The 24,632-nt window shown below is 36.0% G+C and overlaps 1 protein-coding gene across 2 annotated transcripts in view; it reads right to left on the bottom strand.

The window, feature by feature from the left end:
- Positions 1 to 3,162: 3,162 nt before the first annotated feature.
- The window catches only part of NET1 (neuroepithelial cell transforming 1), a 47,446-nt gene continuing 25,976 nt past the window's right edge, over positions 3,163 to 24,632 (bottom strand). Inside the window, exons 1-10 of one of the 2 annotated variants that reach the window (XM_008155349.3) lie at positions 14,585 to 14,824; positions 9,526 to 9,633; positions 9,055 to 9,222; positions 8,615 to 8,677; positions 8,170 to 8,266; positions 7,970 to 8,046; positions 6,999 to 7,256; positions 6,395 to 6,565; positions 5,274 to 5,460; positions 3,163 to 3,720 (exon numbers count right to left, since the gene is read on the bottom strand). In XM_008155349.3, coding sequence (XP_008153571.2) covers positions 3,314 to 3,720; positions 5,274 to 5,460; positions 6,395 to 6,565; positions 6,999 to 7,256; positions 7,970 to 8,046; positions 8,170 to 8,266; positions 8,615 to 8,677; positions 9,055 to 9,222; positions 9,526 to 9,633; positions 14,585 to 14,677 — 1,629 coding nt within the window. In that variant the 5' untranslated portion in view covers positions 14,678 to 14,824 and the 3' untranslated portion in view covers positions 3,163 to 3,313. Of the gene's footprint in view, positions 3,721 to 5,273; positions 5,461 to 6,394; positions 6,566 to 6,998; positions 7,257 to 7,969; positions 8,047 to 8,169; positions 8,267 to 8,614; positions 8,678 to 9,054; positions 9,223 to 9,525; positions 9,634 to 14,584; positions 14,825 to 24,632 lie in introns of those variants that run through there. The other variant, XM_008155348.2, reaches the window with a different exon arrangement.

Raw genomic sequence — 24,632 nt, 5'->3', positions numbered from 1 at the left:
GAAATCGGAATTCCATGGTAGATTATCAAAATTCTTTAAATGTAGCTGGTTTTGCCTTACTTTTTGATCTATTCAACAACACAAACATTATCAGATATTTTAATGCTAGTTCCTTTGTTAAGAGGCAGGAATGTAGTTAACAAAATGGTCCTTGCTGGAAATTCTCAGGGTTCGGTTTCATGGAATTGCTTCATTGGGTGAAGTGGAAACATAACTTTCTTACTGCTTCATCTTATCTAATAGACAAACATGTAAATTGACCATACCTCTGTTATGCCCACAGCCGATCAGAGTGAGTATGCAAATTAGAAGGCCAGAGATGATGGCTGCCCAGCTGCTCTAGGCAGTCTGCAGCGAAGACTAAGACGGCAGACTCTGGCCGAGCGAAGGCCTGGATCCCGGGTGCTGGAGGAAAACCAGTGCTGGAAGCCAAGGGAAGGAAGGCCTATTGCACGAATCTCTTCGTGCAACGGTTTCTAGTTTTAATACAGTTGTGGATCCATGTTTGTGTCAGAGAAAAAAGGGTAGGCAAAGAAAACAAGTGGTGGTAGATGGAGGGAGACACTGGGAAAAGAAAAGGGCCGTGTGAATTAAACCAGAGTCGAGATTAGTCTAATAATACTGCCAGCTGTAATGAAGAGGATGTTGAGTGCTGAATTTAGGCAAAAGGTTTGAGTTTCTGTGAGATGGTAAACAGCAAAGGAAGCTGTGTTTGACCAACATTCTGACCTTACTTTGGAAAGTGAAGGCTGGGGCTTAGAAGGGGTAAAGAGGTTGAGAAGTTGAAAACTTACTAGATACCTGCAATTCCTTAAGTTCTTTTCCTTTTTTAGTGAAGTTTCAAACATATACAAAAATATACGCAAAGACTATAATGAATTCTTAATATCTCTCATCTAGCTTCAGAAATTCTCAGCTTATGATCAATCTTGTTTCATTTTTAGCTCCATTTTCCTGCCCGTAATTTTGAAGGAAATCCTAGACATAATACAATTTTATCAATAAATACTTCAGAATTTGTCTCTAAAGGTAATCAGAATGCTGTTAAACAGAAAAACACAACTACTGAACTTCAAATATCCAGTCAATAGTGGATATTTCCGATTTTCTTATTAAAAAAGTTTGTTTGATTTAGGATCCAATTAAGTCCATACATTGCAATTGTTTGATATGTCTCAAGTCATAGTTAGAAACCTGATACCTAAATTAGAATTTGAAATTAATCGAATTCATCAGAATGCTTTGCTATTAGCCTTACAATCACATCCACTAAGTGGCCAGATATTCAGCTGTCTTCAACTCAATTGCTGTTTGTGATTATACTGCATCCTAAATGGCTTAATAAGATGCACAAAATGACCCTTGCTGGTTTGGCTTAGTGGATAGAGTGTTGTCCTGTGGACTCAAGGGTCCTGGTTCAGTTCTGGTCAAGGGTGCATGTCCGGGTTGTGGGCTCGATCCCCAGTCGGGGGTGTGCAGGAGGCAGCCAATCAATGGTTCTCTCTCTTCATTGATGTTTCTCTCTCTCTCCCTCTCCCTTCCTCTCTGATATCAATAAAAATATATTTTAAAAAAGATGCACTAAATGACCTAACTCTTTCTCTTATTCATCAATTAATTGCAAAAGTTTATGTATACTTTTTAAAAACTGTTGTGAGGTTTGCCATTACTTCAACATATTCTGACAAATGTTCCCCAAACATCCACCAGCCAAGAAACCTTTAAGGGTGATTGTTTGTGTGCTTTTTTTAATTGTATAATTCATTTATACAGAGAAATCATTTGGATTGATCTATATACAGTCTTTCTGAATTTTCACTTCCCCTGGCCAATTATAGTTCACATACCAATCAACATTTACTTGAACTGATCACCATTATAAAGCTGCCACGACACAGAACTTTTAGTCCCCACTTAAAGACTAGGATCTCATTTGAACAGGAACACTTTATAATAAAAGATTAATGTCTTTTCCCCCCTCTTATGAATAAATCCACCAAAATTGATCTAATGCGGTCAAAATTTCAACATATTCCATTGTCTTTTCAAACCCATTATTCGCAGGCATTATAAACCAAGGCAAATAAAGTCCACTTCCCCCAAGCCTTCTACAACTTACTACACACTCTCAAGTTTAGCTTTTACTATCTCCTTTCACATTCTGGCACAACCAGATAGTTTTCCTTTAAGACAAAACTACTCTCTTTTTCCCTCTTTTTTTTTTTTTTTTTTTAATATTTATTACCAGTCAGCTGCCTTCCCTCTTGCTTCTCAGACAACACTAAAACTTTCAACCAAATTCTTAAGGTGGTTTTCCTTTCAGTAATCTAGAATATACTGTCAGTTCATGTGTGTTCATCGGCCCAAAATGCTACACTTTAAAAATGGCAATTTTCTTAATTGGCTCAAAAAACAGTATGGCTTGGTTTCACTTGGTAAAGTTAATATGATTTAAAATATATATATTTTTTTATATATATATATACATATGCACACAAACACATTTTTTAATGAAGGAAACAAAATACTTTAAAGACATGCCAATTTGAAAGGCATCAAAGTAAAAAAATAAAAGCAAATCCTAAAAACTACAATAAAAAAATTAAATAATTGGCAGATTAAATGAAAATGAGGAATGTGTAGTGGAAAAACAAACTAACATAAAGCATTCCAGTTGATAAAATGGAAAACCTATTACGTTTTATGGTTTGTTTTCCATGGAACTTATGTTTCGATGTAAATTCTGAAATATTACATGTATTCCATGTAAACTTTAGATGCCAAAGTTAAAATTTCAAATTCTGCACACAAAGTTTATCAAAATAACACTGGTAAAATCCTAGTATTTGCAAAATTTTAAGTTTTGGCAAATACTGTAAATACCACAATTGGTTAGTATTGAAAAGTCATGATGAATGCAGAATGAAGAGAAAACCATTTCATAAATGTTTCATTTGATTGAAAATACCAGGCTTGAATGTTCTAAATAATCTCGAGAAAATATCTGGGGGGGGAAAAGAATTGCAGTTTAACAGTAATCTGTATGTATGTATATGTGTGTGTGTGTATATATATATATATATATATATATATATATATATATACACAAAGATATATATATATATATATATATATATATATATCTTTAGCTGCCTTAAAAAAAAAAGGGGAACAACCACCAAAACCAACCAAAAACATAGAAAATGTTAAGACTGGTACTAAGTAACCCTGCAATGTTCCCATGCTCACATTACAAGATAAAACAAACTGTACACATTTATAAATAAACAGTTTCTCCACTAGTTAACACTCTTTATACCAAAGTCTCTTTCCGTTTGCCACTGAAGTGGGTTTTGTCCCTTGCTTTCCGGAAGCCAGATTGTGTTCGGTGTGCTTTGACACTCTTAATGTTGTCTGTGGCGTGCACTGGGGAGCCACATTCTGAAGTATCTCCATCAACTTCGACCTGAGTCACACTCGACACCGTGGATGCCCTTCTCTGGGCCCTGATGTTGCTGGCGGCGGGGTTGTTCTCTTCACACTCCTCATGGAGCTCTGGCAAACCTTGCAGCTCAGGTGAATTAGTAGCCTGCTGGAAAGGGGCAATAGCAGTGCGAATACAATTGAACCACTGCTGTTTGTGGAACACATCATTTGCTTGTAGAGTGTGTGACTGGCCCGGAGAGGGATCTTGGAAGCGAACTCTAAAGATATTTTTAGCTAGAGAAATAAAAATGAAAATAAATAAATACATAAAACAGCAGACTTAAATAAAAAGATTATTCTAGATGACATGGTCATACTATCTTAATAAGGGTGCTGGTTATCCTATATAATAAAAGGCTAATATGCAAATTGTCCCCTTGACCGAGAGTTTGACCAGGGGGTGGGGCCGGCCAGCCAACCTCCTGTGTCCCCTCCCCCCCTGGGCTGTCCCGGCCCTCTAATTTATATAATATGCAAATCAATTAGGTAGATACATGATATAAAGTTCATACATGACTTATCAGATACACCTGCTGGTGTTAGAGCAGCAAAGCACTTTACATAGCCTATCTAATAAAAGAGTAACATGCAAATTAACCATCACTCTGCTACACCCACAAGCCACGCCCACCAGCCAATCAGGATCAAGTATGCAAATTAACCCAACCAAGATGGCTGCGGCTACGGAGCGAGCAGGAGGCTGGGTTTCCTCGGGAATGGAGGAAGCCAAGCTTTCCACACACCCTGGCCAGCCCAGGCCTCCACTCAAGGCTACAAAGTTTCAATTATAGAAGATAAATAAATCCCAACAAAAATGGCGGCAGCCACGGAGCTGGAGAGAGCAGGAGGCTTGAGTTGCCCCTGGCGATGGAGGAAGCCAAGCTTTCGCAGCCCTGGCCTGCCATGGCCTCCGCTTAAGTCTACAAAGTTTCAATTATAGAAGATAAATAAATCCCAGATACCAGGGCCTCCACTTCGGTTGCCAGGGGGGTGTGGCCAGCCTGCAAACCACCACAGGCCCCTCGCCCAGGCTGCCCCACACCCCACCCTGATCCAGGACACCCTTCAGGGCAAACCAGCTGGCCCCCACCAGTGCACCAGGCCTCTATCCTATCTAATAAAAGAATAATATGCAAATTGACCATCACTACAACACACAAGATGGCTGCCCCCATGTGGACACAAGATGGCCGCCACAAGATGGCCAGAGGAGAGGGCAGTTGGGAGGGACCAGGCCTGCAAGGAAGGGCAGTTGGGAGGGACCAGGCATGCAAGGGAGGGCAGTTGGGAGCGATCAAGCCTGCAGGGGAGGGCAGTTAGGGGTGACCAGGCCTGCAGGGGAGGGCAGTTAGGGGCGACTAGGCTGGCAGGGGAGCTGTTAGGCATCAATTAGGCTGGTAGGGGAGCGGTTAGGGGGTGATCAGGCTGGCAGGCAGAAACGGTTAGGGGCAATCAGAAAGGCAGGTAGGCGAGCAGTTGGGAGCCAGCAGTCCTGGATTGTGAGAGGGATGTCCGACTGCCCGTTAAACGGGCAGTCGGACATGCCTCGAGGGGTCCCAGATTGGAGAGGGTGCAGGCTGGGCTGAGGGACACCCCCTCCCCCGCCCCCTGTGCACGAATTTCGTGCAACGGGCCTCTAGTTAATGAGTATAATAGTATATATAGGACAATGGAACCTATTTCTTTTCTAATTTTTTGTGTAGGAACAGAACTCTTAAAGATTAAAACAAAATATATTTAGGTTCTGAGTTTGTTTAGTTAAACTGTTTTAAAGCTAGTATTTTTACCTTTATCTGAGTTGCTGAAAGCCCCTCGAAAGGACCCTCCCATTCTCACATCTCCATCCTGTAGGTCTTCCAAGACCAGCTCTTGGACTGGGATAGGCTGCCGGTAAACCTGGTAAGAGTGTCGGTCATTTCGTGTAACAGGCCGGGTCAAAACCAAGATGTCTTGAAACAGGAAAATGTAAAGTTTCTGGAGAAAGGGGAAACAAATGCTTCTTAAGTATGGTACTTTGTGACTGTAGGTGATTGAAATCCATTAAAAGAACTTGATTTGACATTAATTTCATCACATTAATTTACTAAGATACCTTTACAAATGACCCCATAAAGATGGTTATTTCAAGGCTGTGCATATTCTACACGGACAGCTTTTCTAATCTCAGACTATATAAAACTTTTAAAATTGGTGTGTAACATTAGATTAAGCAGCAGCTGAGTAAATGCTACTCCCCACAAAGACCTGATTATCAGCAGTAACATGACTAGAAACACCAGTACTGTATTCCATAGTTTTCTAACAAAGGAAGGATTAAAAAATGCAAGCTGGTAAAAATGTTAATTAATGGTTCTACTTTGTCACAAACAAATTTAAGCCTAATTGTTTTAAAACAATTAGGCCTCATGATAGAAATCAGAGATATCACATTTTAACTTTTTCCAAAAAGAACCTCAACTTATAAATTGAACTTTTGAAAAGCACTTTATGAAACAAAAATACTATCTATCCAAGCTTATACTTAGTTCTAGCTGGTGCTTTTGTAATTATTTAAAAAATAAGTTTGCTTTCATTCAATCTGCTGCAGAAATGTGTTCAGTAGTACTAAGAATGACTTCCATCACTATAAAATAAACTCTACATTTTTTGAATGAGTATTCTTTATTATATATTATGAAACTTACTATTTAGAAAGGAAACTCCTAGCCAAACAAGTTGATGACTTATGCTTCAAAACAAAATATTATTGATTCTCCACTAAGGCATTTAAGTAATTCATGAGAAATCATGTTTGCTTTATCAAATAACATGAAATAAAACCCAGTAATCTTTCATTATGTGATAAATTTAAACAGGGTTGGAAAGAAAAATAATAGCTCACTTTACATTAGCATTCAAATGCACTCACATGTCCATTTTTGTTCTTCAGTTCCCCGTGGCAAAGCAATGCTTTGCTTGCCTCAATTCTAGGATCCTTTTGCTTTTCATCCAGATACTCCAGTTTGTCAATATAATATTGGCATTCTGATTCGCCTTTCTTCAAGTTGATATCAGAGAGAACGCCTTGTATTATCAGTACCTAAAAATTACCAAAACATTGATGGAGCATTTTCAGCTTACTAATTTATCCTGCTCCCCTATAAGGCTAAAACATCTTTTTAAAATGATAAAAATTTTAAAGCTTAAAGGGACTCTAGAAATCAGTAAATTCAATCAGCCCCTTCATTCTACATATAAAAAAAAAGCCTCAGCAAAATTGGGTGATTTGCCCAAAGTCACATAGCTAGCTAGTGAAAAAGATCAGATTAGAATCCAGTTTTGTGATTAAAATATAAAATATATTACGTCTCTTTATACTATGCAGTGCACTACCATATTGGGTACTAAAAACAACAGAACACTTCACTATGCTGGTGTGATATGCATAAAATTTGAGAGTATCATTGTAAATCTTTTTAAGGCAAGCTAATATATAAATTTGCAAAACATGAGTCATGTATTTGACTACTTACAGCTTCTTCCAGAAGCTGAACATCAGGGTGGTCTTTTGGAGTGTGTCTAAGAATTTCTTTTAACAGTAAAGGGTATTTGACTAGGCGACTTCGAGGAATATCTAGGAAGCTCCAAAGATCTAGTTTTCGACTGAAGGGAGACTCAAGACATCTCTGGAGAAAGTCCTGGACTCTTGGATCTTGTTTCTTTTGATCAAGAAGAGCTTTGGCTGCCAGCTGGTTACTACAATAGCCTTTGTAGGCATTCAAGCCTGGCAACTACAGAGTAATTAAAGAAAACAAAGTATGGTAAGTTTCTGTTATGATTTAGTCCATTAGTAAGCCTGTGAACACAAAACACAAAAACTACAGCTATTCTTAAAAGTTTTAACAAGCTGTGAAAATTTTCCTGCAGGTGACAATGGGGGAAGGATAGTGTTTTGGGTTGACATCAGAACACCCTATTCCAATAATTTGACTAAAAAATTCAACCAAAGACTCATGACTTCCCCCAACCTCAGCTAGATGCTCTTCTTCTGTATTCCCAGGACACCTGAGTGTTCCTCTGGCACATTCATCACCAACCCCGAGACTGTTTATATACTTGACAGATATTCTTTCACTAGATTTTAAATGTAGAAACAGTCTTTCATCACCGAATCTCCTGTGATCCCTCCTAGAACAGTGCCTAGTATCTGGCAGGCACAAATGTTAACCAAAAGAATGAAACAAATAATTAATGACATATACTGTGGGGATTCTGTCCAAGGGGGGGGATATATATATATATATTTTAAACTATCATTCCTGAAGTATTTTTTTTTAACAGAGACTATACTAGTAACTTCTTACAGCTACATAATTTTGTTCAGTTTTAATGTCTTACCTACTTTTAGAATCCAGTTACTGGATAAATCATCTGCTATTCATAAAAAATAACAAGTATAGAAAATATATAAAAAACTATCTGAAGCAAACAACTCCCTACATACCCAGTTCACAAGAATGTCACCAATCTGCTCTATTGTTCCAGAAGGTCTGGTTGCTTCTCCTAATCTTGCCAACAAATCTGAAGTAGAGAAAAGCAGAAATACCAATAGTAGGCTTATTTTAAAGTAATTCAGCATTAAATTTAAAATGATCTGTGTTACTACTGTTTAGATACTAATGAAAATTAAGGAGCATATTTTACCTTCATGCAGAGGTATGTAAGCATCCAGATCACCAAATATTTGTGTTAGTTCCTCTTCTGACATAATAGATAACTTTAACATGGGGTCATGGTAGGCCTATTAGATGGGAAGAAATGTTTCACACAAAGATATTGAGCAAATAAAACACAACGAGAGGATCTGTATTTGAATGTAATTATTCCTTTTTCTTAAAAACTAGAGGGGAATCCTATTCGTTACACTAAAAGACATTAAGGTATGTATTAATCCCCAAGTAGACGCTCTTACTGATATTCATACTTGAAGAGATGTGTTTAATAAATCTCATCTTTACTGTTTGTAAAAAAAGTATTCATCAGTAGATATTTTCTACTTTTCTTTTTTTAAAGGTTAAGAGAACTATCCTTTAGAATTTGTGAAGTATTTTTAAAAACTAGGGCATATAATAAAAAGTTATTTACTGACCTTTCTTGCAAGCTTGAGATCCTCAATTAAATCCTGTTCACCTCGAGACATTTCATATATTGCCTAAAAAAAAGTCCAGCAAACATGATAGGTCATTCCTTTCTTTGAGAAAGGAAAATTATATACAATTGATATTTACTGATATTCTGAACAATGCTTTTTGAAGTGACTCAGTCTGAAATCTGTAATTCAGAATGGAATCTCAAATAAGAGGCTGCCATGTTTCATAATTTTACCCTCTCCTTAGAGTTGTTAAGTTTGATGACCACCACCCATCAAAAAGTACTACTCAGCATGTGTTATGAATTGCTGCTCAAAATTGCAAGTTGATTTTATCACAGGCATTAATTTGCTATTCTTCTGGCAAAACACGTTAAAAAAATAGGGACTATTTTTAAAAATATAAGTCAATAAATATGGTCTATTGGATGCCAGCATACCTCCTGACGTTTAATTTCTTTGGTAGTTAAAGACTCCTTCATACTGACATCTAACATCTCTGACCACAATACACTACTTCTCCTTTTAGCAGGTGTTGGGACTGTTGATCTGCTCGACGACTTCTGGGCTGAAGCTGGAGATCTATTGTCACCACGAAGGGTAAATGACTTAAAAGAAAACAAACAAACACAGAGGTGAATAAAAGAGAAAAGATTTGGAAGATACAGTAATTATTCCTTTTTCTTAAAAAAATAAGACAAATTAACACCAAAGTTCTGAGAATTTCTCTATGAATAAAACAACCATTTATCCAAGCTTTAATCTATCATTTTAAAGTATTTAAAAAAATGTATGTTTAAGTATAATAATATAAACCTGTTTGTATAACTCAAAGAAAAATACAAATCTGAGGCTTCTATAAAATGTCCCCTTCACTACATTATTTGCTCCCCATCCCCTCCCTCACTGACCTGTATTGTTTGACCAAAACGTCTGACTGCTCCATTTCTTACAGGAGAGATTAAATTTGCCAAGGATGTGACCCGAGCTAGAGGTCGAACTCTTTTATTGCTTGGCTCCTGTAAAAACAAATACAGATTACGTTAAAACGCTAAGAACACTTATTAAAAAATAAGTAGTATAAAAAGCCAGTCAAATATCTAAATTATCACTGGGCACATAACAAATATCATTAGACAGAAGAAAAACTAAAATTAAAACAAAGAAATTAGATTCTAAAACCCTATAGAACTTTTTAGTTTAATATAGTGGTTAACTTTAAAAAAAAAACCACAGTATTATGAAAATTTTCAAACATACATAAGAATGGAGAATAGCATAATGGATCTCATGTGCTTATCATTCAGCTTCAACAGTTTTTTGGTGGAATAATTTGTTTCATGTCTGCCCCTACTGAAATATTTTAAAGCAAATCCAAGACTCTGTATCATTTCATTCTTAAATATTTCATTTGGAGACTAGCTTTTAAATGAACATGTATGACACTGGAATGGGTCATAGGAGGTGTTCAAGCAGAGGCAGGGGTCAGTGGTTAAGAGCATTCAGGCTCTGGAATGTGACTGGGCCTAAATCCTGGTTCTAGCACTTGCGAGGCAACATCCTGGGCCTCAGTTTTCTTATCTGTAAAATGAAGTTAGTATTAGAACTTCTCTTAAAGTTGTTATGAGGTTAAATAAAATATGTTTAAGGGGTTCAGAATAGTGCTTGAAACATATTAAGTTTTAATTATCACTAATATTTTTTTCTTAGAAATATTTCCACTTACTATGTAAATGTTGGGATTTAGAAATAATTAGATCTCTTAATTTATTAACTTAAAGGAAAAATAGGGAGACATGCAGTAGAAATACTTATTTTTTTACATGTATTGTTTTAAAAATAACAGTATATAGCAAACATATCACTTATTCAAGGATCTCAAAAGTTTACAAAATTCATTATTCTAATTTTACTGCTAGGAAAATGGAGGCATACCATTAGGTGACTCATATAGCTATTGAAATAAAGAAGGACAGATCAAAAAACAGGCCTATCCTTTATGTCTATGGAGTTATAATTATTTGTTTGTATTTGATGCCTTTGACAATTGTGGCATCTTGACAAAATAATTTTGATGGATATTCAGAAGGATCTATAATTAAAATTAAAATTAGCACTTAAAAATAAAAACTACCATTTAAAAGTAATAGATGAAACATTTTTTTTCCTAAAAATTCTTTGACATGACTAAAGCCATAAAAAAAGTAAGGGCTGTGGAAATTGAGTAAAAATAATCCCCTAAAGTAATTTAAGAATAAAGTTGCAGAAAGAGTTAAAATTCTCTGGAAACTTAAATGATTCAAATAGTCAAAGAAGCAATTAGTTTTTTAAGCTACTTTACACACACACACACACACACACACATAATATATATATATATATTTTAAACCTTTTCCATATATATATTAACAATACCTACTAAAGTAAGGAGACTTTGTAGATAATCAATTCAGGCCTTTCAAGGCCGTAAGAGGAGCTCCAGACCAACCCTAGCCCACCAAAATAATTAACTTCAAAGTAAAACTTTGACTATAAAGCCATTAATGTGCAAACGTTAAATGAACTGAAAAAGAAACCTTCAAGATATGTTGTAAAATGACACACTGTGTGGCTGAGGACATGTGTGAATGCCTTTACAATATACATCTGTGCAAGACTGAAGTGACATGCATGGGCAGAAGGTCTAACATAAGGCATTCCTTTCTATTTAGTAAAGACAGAACAAAGAATCTTCTGTTTGAATGGAGATATAATTACCTCACAAAGTAAGATATGCCAACATTAACTAGAAACAAAGCAGTTGTCAGAAATTCTGTTCCACTTTTTGGAAAAAGGTTAATTCCTCTTCCTTGTTTAAAACATAATAAATTTGACTTCCTAGTAAATCACAAAATATTTAATTTCGATTTAAAAGTCTATGGAAAGGTACTATTCCCAGTGAATTTGAAAGGATAAGTTATTTTAGCTGGGAGGAAGGTAATATTTGATATCTATTTTATTACATAAGATCAAATTAATGATAACAATTCTTTATAGGGTCAGTTTACTGTACAACTAATATTTTCCTGGTAACTCAAAATTATATGATATTTAAAACTAAAACTACAGAATTTAGATTTAGATAATTAAATGTAAATATATCAAAGGCATCTTTCTGAAACTACTGTGGATTTTGTTTATGCAGTCTCTTTAGGGTGGCAGGATATTACGCTAAAGCAGTATCTGGTGGTTAAATATGTTCCATAGTCTTTTAGAAACACATCTATAATCTCCCTTTTTCACAAAGGATATATTAGTCTTAAGAGTTTAATCTAATCTAAGATGTCCTGGTAAGAGTGTCTAGCTAGCTCAGTCAGTAGAGTATGAGACTTAAAATGTCTTGTTAAGAAAGTATGGTACTAAATCAGGAAATGTGGATGCTGGCGGTGGGGATAGTGGGAGGACACCTTTGTACTTTTCACACATACTTTTGGGGATCCAATAGTAACTTTCCTGCCTTACTTAAAGGACATATGTTGAGTTTGACAGACACAACACAAACATTTAGCATATGTATTTCAAAAGTATAAAAAATTTTAATGAATAACTTGAAAAGTGTGAATGAAATGTGAAGACATAATACTGAATTATGGTTCACTAATTTTAGGATATATACACTATTTGAAAAAAATGTAATACAGAAAACTTTTATGGAAAAGTGATATGGGTTGATTAGGCATTCATGAGTCACCCAGAGGACTGGGACGAAAATTTGTCTTTTAAAATACAGGTTTGGTTTGGCTCATGTGAGCTATAACCAGAAATAGTTTTCTTTAGAGATTCAGATGAACCATTTTAATTCTCATAGTTTGGATAATAAGAACCTAAACATTCACACTGTCGCAAAACATATTTTGAAGACAAAGTTTTTCGAGAATTGGTATCAAACCTACCCTTTGCATAGGTATCAAACCTACCCTAAGGATGCAGGTACAGTGTTTGGAGGTGATGAAGGAAGAGAGGAGGCAGGAGTCTACCTATCTTATTATCACTCAAATTAAGGCTTACATAATGGATTTGTTGCTGCTGTTGCTTATTTTTATTTGGAGTGCTGTTAACAGCATTATGGTGACTAAAAGAAGGTTACAAAATGGGTACCAGATATTGAAACTATACAGCTCTACAAAAGACAATCTGAAAATCTACTCGAACAAAGAAAGAATACCAAGAAGTTTTACATGCTCAAGAACTTTCTATCACAGGCAACCTTTCACCAGGGCAAAGTTCACTTAGATGGGGAAAAACATTCAACCTTTACCATAAATTTATGTTGTTTATTTAGGTTAGCTTTTAATCAAACTAACTAGTTTAGCTAGGGGAATCTGCCTTGAGACTGAGCTTTTAATCAATCTATTTATTTTACTAATCCACCTGAGTCAGATTTTATGCCTTAAAACATTTTCTGGATATTTATCTATAAACAGAAAAAAGGTTTACTGGGATGTACCTTGCACATAAAAGCAACAACATGGAAAACTTCTATTGTGAATGGAGGGTGTTTTTTTTTGTAAAAAGGTTTCTTCTACTAATGGTGTCACGTAAGAGTATTTCAGGAGGGTCTCTTCTACAGTCAACCAAATCAAGACACTTTAAATAAAAACAGTACGGGTTTGGGTTCATTAGTTTGGGCTACTGGATAAATAATTTTCTCTTCTACCTAGCAAGAACTTTAAAATAAGAAGGATGAAAAGTTATTTATAAAAAGATAAAAATGAGTTAAGAGCACATAGAATTTCTTCCCTTTCTACTTAGTAATTGAAGTAGCCAAATTTAGTTATTTATTTAAGGCTGTGTTGCTAGCACCAAAAAACCTGACAATATTCCTGTTGTTTTTAATCTTTGAAATAAAGGTACATCAGAAACATGGCTAGTGTCTGATACCAAACAAAAAAGGTTAGTTTCAGTATTTACACTGTTCACCATGTATGACTTGCTCTAATCAATGAAAATGCTTAGATTATTTTGAGAAAACTGAAACATATAAGCAAAAACCAAACAAACAGAGAAACAAAAACCAAAGTTAAACCACACCAAAAGAAAGCATACCTTCTAAAGATGGCAGCTATTTTAATAATCAAAAGGTGTATGTATATATGATTCACAGCTTTACTGAACCTTAAGAACTGCACATATTTAAAATATGTAATTCATAAGTTTTGATATTTGTATATAGCCACAAAACTATCACCACAATCAAGTATATACAGTTAATAAAGTACAGAAACATTAAATATACTGTATTATGTAGTATAAATGGAATACTCATATAATAGTAATCAACTGTCAAAAATTAAATAAAATAGCATAAAAATCACAACTTATTTTGATAAATGTTCATACAGATTTCTAAAAACCACACTGACTTCAAACAATTAAAGCAAGGAGGTGGCTGTAGCTAAATAATAATTCACTGGTTTAAATATTTTAACATTTTTCTTTCTGAAGAAAAAAGTCGCATACAATTAACTTATTAGATGTGGAAAAAAAAATAAAAACAAGCACTAGATCAGACAGCATTTTAGTTGAAATTTGTTCACTAGCTGGCAGGGGAATCTTATTTATTCCATAAAACAGTTTCTAAGACTAGATAACATAAATGCAAGTTAAATAAATAGTAACTATTTAATAAGCATTAGAAATGTGATCAATTTAACCAAATTGAGCAGCATAACATTTAAAACCTTTTTCTGTTTCAAGTTTGTGTACACTCATACTATGCTATGTATAAACTTAACTATACCATAGTTCCTAAACTTTACCAAAGTTCCTAAACACACTTCAAACTTGAATATAAATTAGTTACACATTTTAACATTCAGCAAGATCAAAAGTTAAGTTTAAAATTTTACTGTTTATAAATTATTAAAAATCTTAAAGTTCTGTGGAATTAGAAGACATCCTTTTGGCTTAATTTTTCTCTAAAAGTCTTACCTCTGGTTCTCTGAAGGACTGATTATTTACATCTAGGACTCGTATAGTCCTTTTAATAGGTAGGAGACCTCCAATCTCATCATGAGCCACCATGCTTCACCAAGTTTCCCTTAAAATCTTTAGAGTTAATCCACATCCAAGTCGCCCTATAACCAAGCACTACACAGACACACAGGCTTTTCTTCTGAGTGCTCAGCCACCCTTGGCAGCCATTTGCCCATGCCTCTTCCTTGTGGTGGAGCTAACTGCCTCTGGGAGCAGCAGTGAAAAAGCACACAGACCTCAAGGCTCTATGGGAGGGGCTAGCTTCGGACCAGGCTCCAGTGGGCGGGCACCCAACAGACACGTGACTACAGCTAACTGACAGCTGGGCACACCTAGGCTTCTCATTTTTCACTGTGCAAGAGAAAGCTCTTTATCAAGAGGTTTGGAATGTCTACATTAAGAACAGAAGGGAAAAGGAAACTGGGTAAATGTAAGGCTTTTTCTGATTTAAAAGCATTCCCAAAGGGAAACTAATTGCTTATTTAGGTTACTTACTCTACTACTTAGTCACAGACAGGAATCCTTTTTCTATAAAACCCTATTGCCTAGAAAGAAATTTAGTATGGGCAATTTGACAAGTTTAAGAAAATAATAATTCAGAATTAAATAAGTGTATATAGCTAAAGGAAAGCCTAATTATCCTGGGACCTTGCCTTTATTTTACATGAGTATAAGTATATTCACAATTGTAAAATTATCTAAGTCTTTAGAAACTGGTTCCCACCATGTTTTCTTGAGACTAACAAAGTGCAGTAGGCACACTTCAGGTCACTCTGTTCTTGAAATAAATGTGAAGTATAATTGGGCTACCTCACAGTTTAAAGTTCAGTATTTCTTAAGACTTAAAGGCAGTTACTTTTTCTCTGTTTTAAAATTTTGATATCTGTGTAATAGATGTTTTATAATAAATACACAAAAGGTGATTTCTGTTCTAAAAATGTGTAACAGGGTCCTTCTCTATTCTGAATTAACCTTGATATAGTCCTAACAGGGTCAAAAATCTACATAAAAAGTCTTGCATTTTACAGCTGAAGAAATGAAGTTCACAGAGGTGAAGTGAGGTCACATACTAGTGACAGTCTCTACATTTCTAGGCTAAATCCTTTCTTCTCTGGAAAAACATTATTTCTGTTGGTCTGGTAGTCCTGCTACAAAACCGATTTTCTTCTTTAACATAAAGTACTGTATTCTATTTTGAAACACAGGATTTTTATCCTAACTATGAAAGACATACTGCTGGTAATCTGCAAAAATATTTCCATTCTTAGGATTTATTAGGAGCAGAGAAATCTTAAAAATCTACTGTGTAGAAGGCATTATTCTAAATAATGAGGATGGTACAAAAAAAACAGGTTTCATATCTAATCCTAAAGTGCTAATAGACCATTGTGTAAAGGGAAGGCACATGAAGAGATAACTAATATAAGACAGCTTTTGAAAATTCCAAAATAACCTATATAGCTAGTAAGTGCTGCAGGAGTTCAGAAGGAGAAACCACTTCTGGTAGTTTTCTGAGCTGAGATGAGGAAAGACGCTAGGGAAGAGGCTTTAAGATGTTATTTCATGCCTTGAAGGCCATGTTATGTTTTTCATAGGTCTGAGCAAGGGAAAAGTGCAAGGCTTTCTCAAAGGAACAAAATGAATTCAGTGCGAGGTCACGGGCTGTGGGTAAAGACAAAGGAGCAGAGCGTTTTATTGAGCAGATGTGAGAGAGAAATGAAAGTTATGTTGTAAAGTGGTGTTGAAGATGGTTTTAAAGTGACTGGAAAATGCAAAAGTCACAATCAGGTATCAAGAACTCTGTGTAAGGTAGGAAACTATTTGCAAGCGACAACATATGCGAGAAGTCAAAGATGCCTATGATTTTCAAGTTCAGAGGGGTAACTGTCAATGTAAATAAAGGAATATGGAGGAATGAGCTTTGAAAGAAAATTGTTTCATTTTAGATGAGTCTGAGGTGGTGGAAGAACATGCAATTGAAAATACTGACCTAGTACTTAGAAATGCTTGGCAAGGACTTGGAAGAGGCCAGAGGATAGATTAGGTTGGGGAGTCAGACACAAAGAGATCAAGTTTTGGGAGTGAATGAAACACCTGGGAGAGAAAATCTGGACAAAAAGAACAGGGGTCCAAAGATCTAACTTTGGAGAAATGCTAAGGGAAGAAGAATTTTGCAAAAGGAACAGTCAGAAAGAGACAAAGCAAGATGCCAAGGGGAAAAAAAGTATTAATTATAGCAAAAAGGTTAAGAAGAGTAAGAAAAGATTCATAGATTTAGTTTAATGGATAAGTTTAATGGGACCTCAAGTGTGCTAGTTCATTGAAATAAAGACAGAAGATTACAGAGGTTGAAGAGTGAGTAGAGCAAAAAAATAGTGGGCATAGCCCTAGCCGGTTTGGCTCAGTGGATAATACATCAGCCTGCGGACCAAAGGGTCCCGGGTTCGATTCTGGTCAAGTGCACGGACCTTAGTTGCAGGCTCCTCCCTGGTCCGGGCCCTGGTCAGGGCATGTGCAGGAGGCCAACTAATCGATGTGTTTCTCTCACATTGATGTTTCTCCCTGTCTTTCCCGCTCTCTTCCACTCTCTAAAAAATCAATGGAAAAATATCCTGGGATGGGGATTAACAAAACAAAACAATAAAGTGGGCATAGACTATTTATGATGACAAATAATCTATACAAAACAATTTACTAAGGTTTGCAGGACAATGTTACTTCATGCAGGAAGAGCCAACACTGTCCTTCTGTAATCACCAATGTGTTTTACATTCAAGATGATGCTAATAATTTATCTTTCTGTATTGAGACTTTTTTTTTAATCCTTACCCAAGGATATTTTTCCACTGATTTTTAGAGAGTGGAAGAGAGAAGGAAAGACAGAGAGAAATATCAATGTGAGAGAAACACATTGATTGGTTGCCTCCTGCAAGAGCCCCAACCAGGGCCCAAACTGCAGAGGAGCCTGCAACCAAGGTACATGCCCTTGACCGGAATCGAACCTGGGGCCCTTCAGTCCACAGGCCGACACTCTATCCACTGAGCCAAATAGGCTAGGGTGTATTGAGACTTTTTTTTTAAAGTAATGGTGACTAGTATATATCATCATCTATTGTTTATTACCCAGTCACACCTGTGCTATACGTGATGTGGTTGGCCTTAAGAATGGTTGACTCGCTGAAACCGGTTTGGCTCAGTGGATAGAGCGTCGGCCTGCGGACTCAAGGGTCCCGGGTTCGATTCCGGTCAAGGCATGTACCTTGGTTGCGGGCACATCCCCAGTAGGGGGTGTGCAAGAGGCAGCCAATCGATGTTTCTCTCTCATCGATGTTTCTGGCTCTCTATCCCTCTCTCTTCCTCTCTGTAAAAAATCAATAAAATATATTAAAAAAAAATAAAAAAAGAATGGTTGACTCTAAGTTGCATGATTAATCAATGGCTAAATAGGTCCAAATCTGGTCTGTTCGACTCATATTAGAATATAGCTTCCAGAGAAGTCACTAAACGTAACACCGTTAGTACATGTTGGGTGCATGCTCAGTGCTCACTGTCATCTGGGAATCAGGGGCAGAGCTAGGTTTAAAACCTTGGTCTCAGGCCAATGTTTGCTGAATAACTACTGGCATTTTCGAGAGAAGGAAACCCCCCAAAAGAGGAGAGATTATCTACCCTGTATCCTTTGTATATCAAGGCAGGTAAGAAAAAAGATAAAATAGTTCCAGCTGCTTAAGTTGTAGAAAAGATCCTATTTTAATTGATGATTTATTTAATGATCATATTATTAATAGCAATTATTTACATAACTTTCTACAAATAACATACTTGAAGAAGACTGGTTACGTATCTTCTATGTATGCAGAAAATCTAGAATTTATAAACTAAAAACTGAGTTATCTAAAAATAATGCAGCTTTGTAAAAAATATCAAGTTTTTGGTAAAATTACTGGTTTCCAAAGACCAGGTTTAATTATAGCCTGTTCTGCTTTACAGGGCTATTGATGCTTTCTTTCCTAAAAAATGATTAAGGAAAGGAGAAAGATAACATTGTTTCCCTTCTCCAAAGAAAAAGGACAGTTAGGCTATACTTAAGTTTTTTCTCCCTTTAATGTAAAATTAGAATTCTGGAATTTAGAAACAAATGAGAACTGAAGAATAACCTTTGCTTTTTTTAAGTCTAGATATTATTACTTGTTTCCATTTACTTTTGTCTGGAACAAGTAATTATAAATTTAGCTAGGAAAGCCAAAATAGGTAGAGAAAACTAAATCTAAGCTCTCTGCTGCCCTCTACATGTGACAATGTGAAATGCAACTGCCAACCTGTTTTTTTCAACTTTCTAATTGTTTTTAAGGATCTTATATAGAGAAATACATAAACAATCTTTTAGTCTGTAAAGAAATATAGATGACAGTAAAATTTGTATTTTCAGCCCTTGTGTAGTTCTGTTTTATATTACTAAATTAAACATATATTTAAAAATATATACAAGTGTAGAAAAAGATTCCACAAGTTCACAATAAATACTTTAAGGACTTTTTCTAAATATAAGAAAACTATGTTCCACTTTGAAATACTAGAGTTAAAGATACAAATAACTACTATGTATCTCACTAAAAATTGGTTAGTTAAAAAAAAAGACAGCTTAAGGGAGCTGTGGGACAACATGAAACAACAATATTCAAATAGTAGTTGTGCCAGAAGAGGTAGAAAGGGAGAGACTGCATTTGAAGAAATAATGGCAGAAAACTCCCCTAACCTGGTGAAGGAAAATGTCACACAAATTCAGAAGGCACAGAGAGTCCCAAGCAAGAAGAACCCAAACAGGCCCGTGCCCACACATATCATAATTAAAATGCCAAGAATTAAAGACAAAGAGAGAATCTTAAAGGCAGAAAGAGAAATGTAATTTGTTACCTAATTGCTCCCATAAGTCTGTCAGCTGATTTTTCATCAGAAACTCTACAGGCTAAAAGAGAATGGCATAAAGTATTCAAGAAAAGATCTGAAACCAAGATTACTATATCCAGCAAGGCTAGCATTCAAAATAGATGGTGAAATAAAGAGATTCCCCAACAAAAAAAAGGCTAAAGGAGTTCATCACCACCAAGCCAGTATTACAAGAAATGCTAAAGGGCTGCTGTATTGAGAAGAAAGAGAGAGAGAGAAACCTAGGCATACAGAATTAAAATAGCTATAAATAAGTACCTATCTCTCTCTATAAAACCCTAATATGCAAATAGACCGAATGGCGGAACCTAACAACCAGTGGCTATGATGTGCGCTGACCACCAGGAGGTGTGTGTGGAACATGCAGATGTCGGCTGCAGTGGGATGATGGAGCAGGTGAGTAGCGATGCCAGACCAAAGCGGGGCGCCACTTGCTGTCATTGGGGCAAGCCTCTAGTGCAGTGATGGTGAACCTATGACACGCATGTCAGCACTGACATGCGTAGCCATTTCTGATGACACGCGGCCGCTGAGGCGGCCACATGCCGAGGATGAAACATTTGCTGCTCCTGAGGATGAAACATTTGCGAAATAATGTTTTTTCCTCAAAGTGACACACTACCCGAGTTATGCTCAGTTTTTTGGCCAAGGTGACACACCAAGCTCAAAAGGTTGCCCATCACCGCTCTAGTGGTTACTGAAAATGTTTTGCTCCCGCACGCCATTGTCTTGCCCGGCACTTGCACCCACTGCTGGCCCTGGAGCCGCCGCTCGCACCCACTGCTGGTGCTGGCCCCGCTTGAACCTGCTGCTGGCTCCACCTCAATAGCTCCGCACTGTCAGCAGGTGAGAGTGGGGCCGGCGCTGTCAGCGGGGCTGCCGGCAGATAGGGGACCCGGGACCACGGCGGGAGGGTGTGGAGGATGGGCCAAGACCCGCCCCTGTGCCCACCGCAGCCTCGCGAGCCACAGTTCCTTTCAAGGTGCACGAATTTGTGCACTGAGCCCCTAGTCAATAATAACCTTAAATGTATATGGGTTAAATGTTCCAATAAAAAGACATAGGGTAGTTGAATGGCTACAATAACATGACTCAATTATATGGTGTCTACAAGAGATCCACCTCAGAACAAAAGGCTCACACAAGATGAGAATGAAGAGATGGGAAAAAATTTTCCATGCAAATGGAAATGAAAAAAAAACAAACCCCCACACAAAAAACCTAAGGTAGCAATATTCATAGCTGACAAAATAGACTTCAAAATGAAGGCCATCACAATAGACAATAAAGGTCACTACATAATACTAAAGGGATAGATCCAACAAGAGGATATAACCCTGGTAAACTTATATGCATCCAATATAGGGACAACTATATATATATATATATATATATATATATATATATATATATATATACTTTTTTTTTTAGAGGACCTTAAGGGAGAGATTGACAGCAATATAGTCATAGTAGGGGACTTTAATACCCCACTGACTTCACTGGATAGATCTTCCAGACAAAAAATTAATAAGGAAACAGAGACTCTAAAAGGACACACTGATACAGATGGATTTAATAGAAATTTATAGAACATTTCACCCCAAAGCTGTAGAATATACATTCTTCTCAAGTACACATGGATCATTCTCAAAGACAGACCACATATTAGGACAAAAAATAAATCTCTATAAGGATCTAGAACAAATACTCCAAAATCTTATTTTATATTGCTGTGGCTATTTAAGGAACCAAAAAAGTCCCCGAATAGCCACCGCAACCTAGAAAAAGAACAAAAAAGCTGGAGGGATCACAATGCCAGAAATAATGGCAGAAAGACCCACACAGGATGGGAGTGAAGGGATGAAAAAAAAAACCCACCAGATATCAAGTTATACTACAAATCCACTGTAATCAAAACACCCTGGTACTGGCACAAGAACAGGCATGTAGATCAGTGGAACAGAAAAGAGACCCCAGATATCGAACCAAGCCATTACGCTCAATTAATATTTGACAAAGGAGGCAAGAGCATACAATGGAGTCAAGATAGTCTCTTCAATAAATGGTGTGGGAAAATTGGACAGATACATGCAAAAAAAAAAAAAAAAAAAAGAAAAAGAAACTAGACCACCAACTTACACCATATGCAAGAATAAACTCAAAATGGATAAGAGAATTAAATGTAAGTTGCAAAACCATAAAAATCCTAGAAGAACCATAGACAGAAAAATCTCAGACATCTCTCATAGCAAAGTACTTGCAGATACATCTCCTAAGGCAAAGGAAATTAAGGAGAAAATAAACAAATGGGACTACATCAAAATAAAAAGCTCTGCACAGCAAAAGAAACCATCAGCAAAATGAAAAGGGAGCCCACTGTATGGGGAAACATATTTGGCAATGATACATCTGATAAAGGGTTAATATCCAAAATACATAAGGAACTCATACAACTTAACAAAAGGAAGACAATCCAATTAAAAAATGGGCAAAGGACCTAAACAGACACTTCTCCAAAGTGGACATAAACATAGATGGCCAAGAGACATATGAAAACATGCTCAAAGTTACTGATCATCAGAGAGATGCAAATTAACAATGAGGTATCACCTCACACCTGACGGAATGGCTACCAGCAATAAATCAACAAAGACAAGTGCTAGCAAGGATGTGGAGAAAAGGGAACCCAAAAATACAGCTGGTGGGAATGCAGGTTGGTGCAGCCATTATGGAAAACAGTATGGAGTTCCCGCAAAAAATTAAATATGGATCTGCCATCTGACCCAGTGATCCCACTTCTAGGAACATATCCTAAGAAACCCAAAACACCAATCAGAAAGAATGTATGCACCCCTATGTTCATAGCCGCTCAATTTACAGTAGCTAAGATCTGGAAATAGTCCAAGTGCCCCACAGCAGATGAGTGGGTAAAAAAGCTGTGATACATTTACACCTTGGAATACTACGTAGCAGTACAAAAGAAGAATCTTTTATCCTTTGAGACAGCATGGAGGGACTTGGGAGATTATTATGTTAAGTGAAATAAGCCAATCTGAGAAGGGCAAGTATCAAATGATCTCACTCATATGTGGAATCTAATGAACACAATAGATCCAGAGACAGAAGCATGGAATAGATCAGTGATGGCGAACCTATGACACGCGTGTCAGCACTGACACGCGTAGCCATTTTTGATGACACGCGACCGCTGAGGTTTATTAAATACAATTATATATATCAATTATACATTTATGTTATTTAAACTATAAATATCGCAAAATAATGTTTTTTCCTCAAAGTGACACACTACCTGAATTATGCTCAGTTTTTTGGCGAAGTTTGACACACCAAGCTCAAAAGGTTGCCCATCACTGGAATAGATTGTGGAATCTTAGGGGGTAGGCAGGGGAGGGTGGGTGGGTGTGAAGAGATCAACCAAAGAACTTGTATGCATATATGCATAATCCATGGACACAGACAATAGTGTGGTGAAGGCCTGGGGCAGAAGGTGGGGAGGGCTAAAGGAGGTCAATGTTGGAAAAAAAGGGGGACATATATAATACTTTCAACAATAAAAAAAAGATTCAGTACAGGTGCTGAGCATTAATATATATTTACTTATAGAACTAAAACTAAATGGTTATTGATCATTTGTAATGGCTAAATGCTCTGACACAGCAAGACTTTTAAAAAATGGAGAATGGTGAGTGTGTACATGAAAAGTAAAATAAGCACTTATTACTTTAAATGTATTAATTTAGAATAAAAAGATACTACTTCAATCGGAAGAAGGAGAAGAGGTGCTATTAATTAAAATAATGCTAATAGGAATGAACTAATCTGTAGCTTCCAACTGGAGGGAATTGGAAGTATATGAAGATATATAGATCTACTAGTTATATAAAGATAACCAATAGAATAAAAACACGAATCTTCCTAAATGTCAAGAGATATACTAAAGCAAAAACACATAAAACAAACAACAACAACAACAAAAAAGGAGAGAATAAAATAGAACAGATAATGAAAGACAGCATGCAATGGTTAATCAAGACAGTGGGATATACAGATACATACAATTGGTTATATTTTAAAAAAGTGGAGGATAAATTATAAAATTAAAAAAAAGATTTTGTATGGAAGAAGGTGCAGGGTACAGAAGCAAGGAATAAAATGAGAATCTTATAGAATTGATTTTGAAGTTCTATACAATTTTGTTACATAATTATAAGAAAAATTATACTAAAAAGTAGTAATTCTTAAAAATAAAAAGATGTGAGTTACTGCCATTATACACATAGAAAATAACTAGTTCAGTAATTTAAAAACAGCAGGATTTTTACATTCTTACTATATATAGTCTGTGTGTCAAAACAAATAAACAAAAAACTGAAAAATAAAACATAAAAGGTTTTCAGTAATTTTATCATTTATAGTAATTTGTAGTAATGTATACTGTTGTCCTAGAACCATGGGTAAATCAAATAAGTAATTATATCAGTATTCCTAAAACCAAGATTTTTAATGCAGTTGAAAGAGATCAATAAAATTGATGAGATTAAGTAAAAATCTTTAGCCTTGAATTTAAAATATCAACATAAACTCATAATTTTATCTGAAAGATTATATATATTTCCTAGCTTTGTCCATTAAAAAGGCCTAGAATCAACGATCAATCAGGTAGCACGTAGTTCATAATGCCCAGATTTTAACCTCTACCATTTCCCAAGGAAATTAGAACTTTTAAAAATGATCAATTGCAGGTGTGGAACAGAAAAAGAAACAGGGCACAAAAAAACCCTGAAAAATAAAACATAAAATGTTTTCAGTAATCATATCATTTGTATTAATCTGTAGTAATATAGACTGTTGTCCTAGAACCTGGAATAACTTGTCAATCTGGAAGAAAAGGAGGTTAGTAAGCCTCTAGATATGAGGTGAAGATTATGTCAAAATGATATGGGAAATCAACACATTGTACACCTTAAATTTACACAATGTTACATGTCAAGAATATCTTAATAAAGCTGGGGGAGGGGGTGGAGGAAGAAGGACA

This window comes from Eptesicus fuscus, chromosome 2 (assembly GCF_027574615.1).
Source record: "Eptesicus fuscus isolate TK198812 chromosome 2, DD_ASM_mEF_20220401, whole genome shotgun sequence".
NCBI lineage: Eukaryota > Metazoa > Chordata > Mammalia > Chiroptera > Vespertilionidae > Eptesicus > Eptesicus fuscus.
This window is presented reverse-complemented; position numbering and strand designations above follow the sequence as displayed.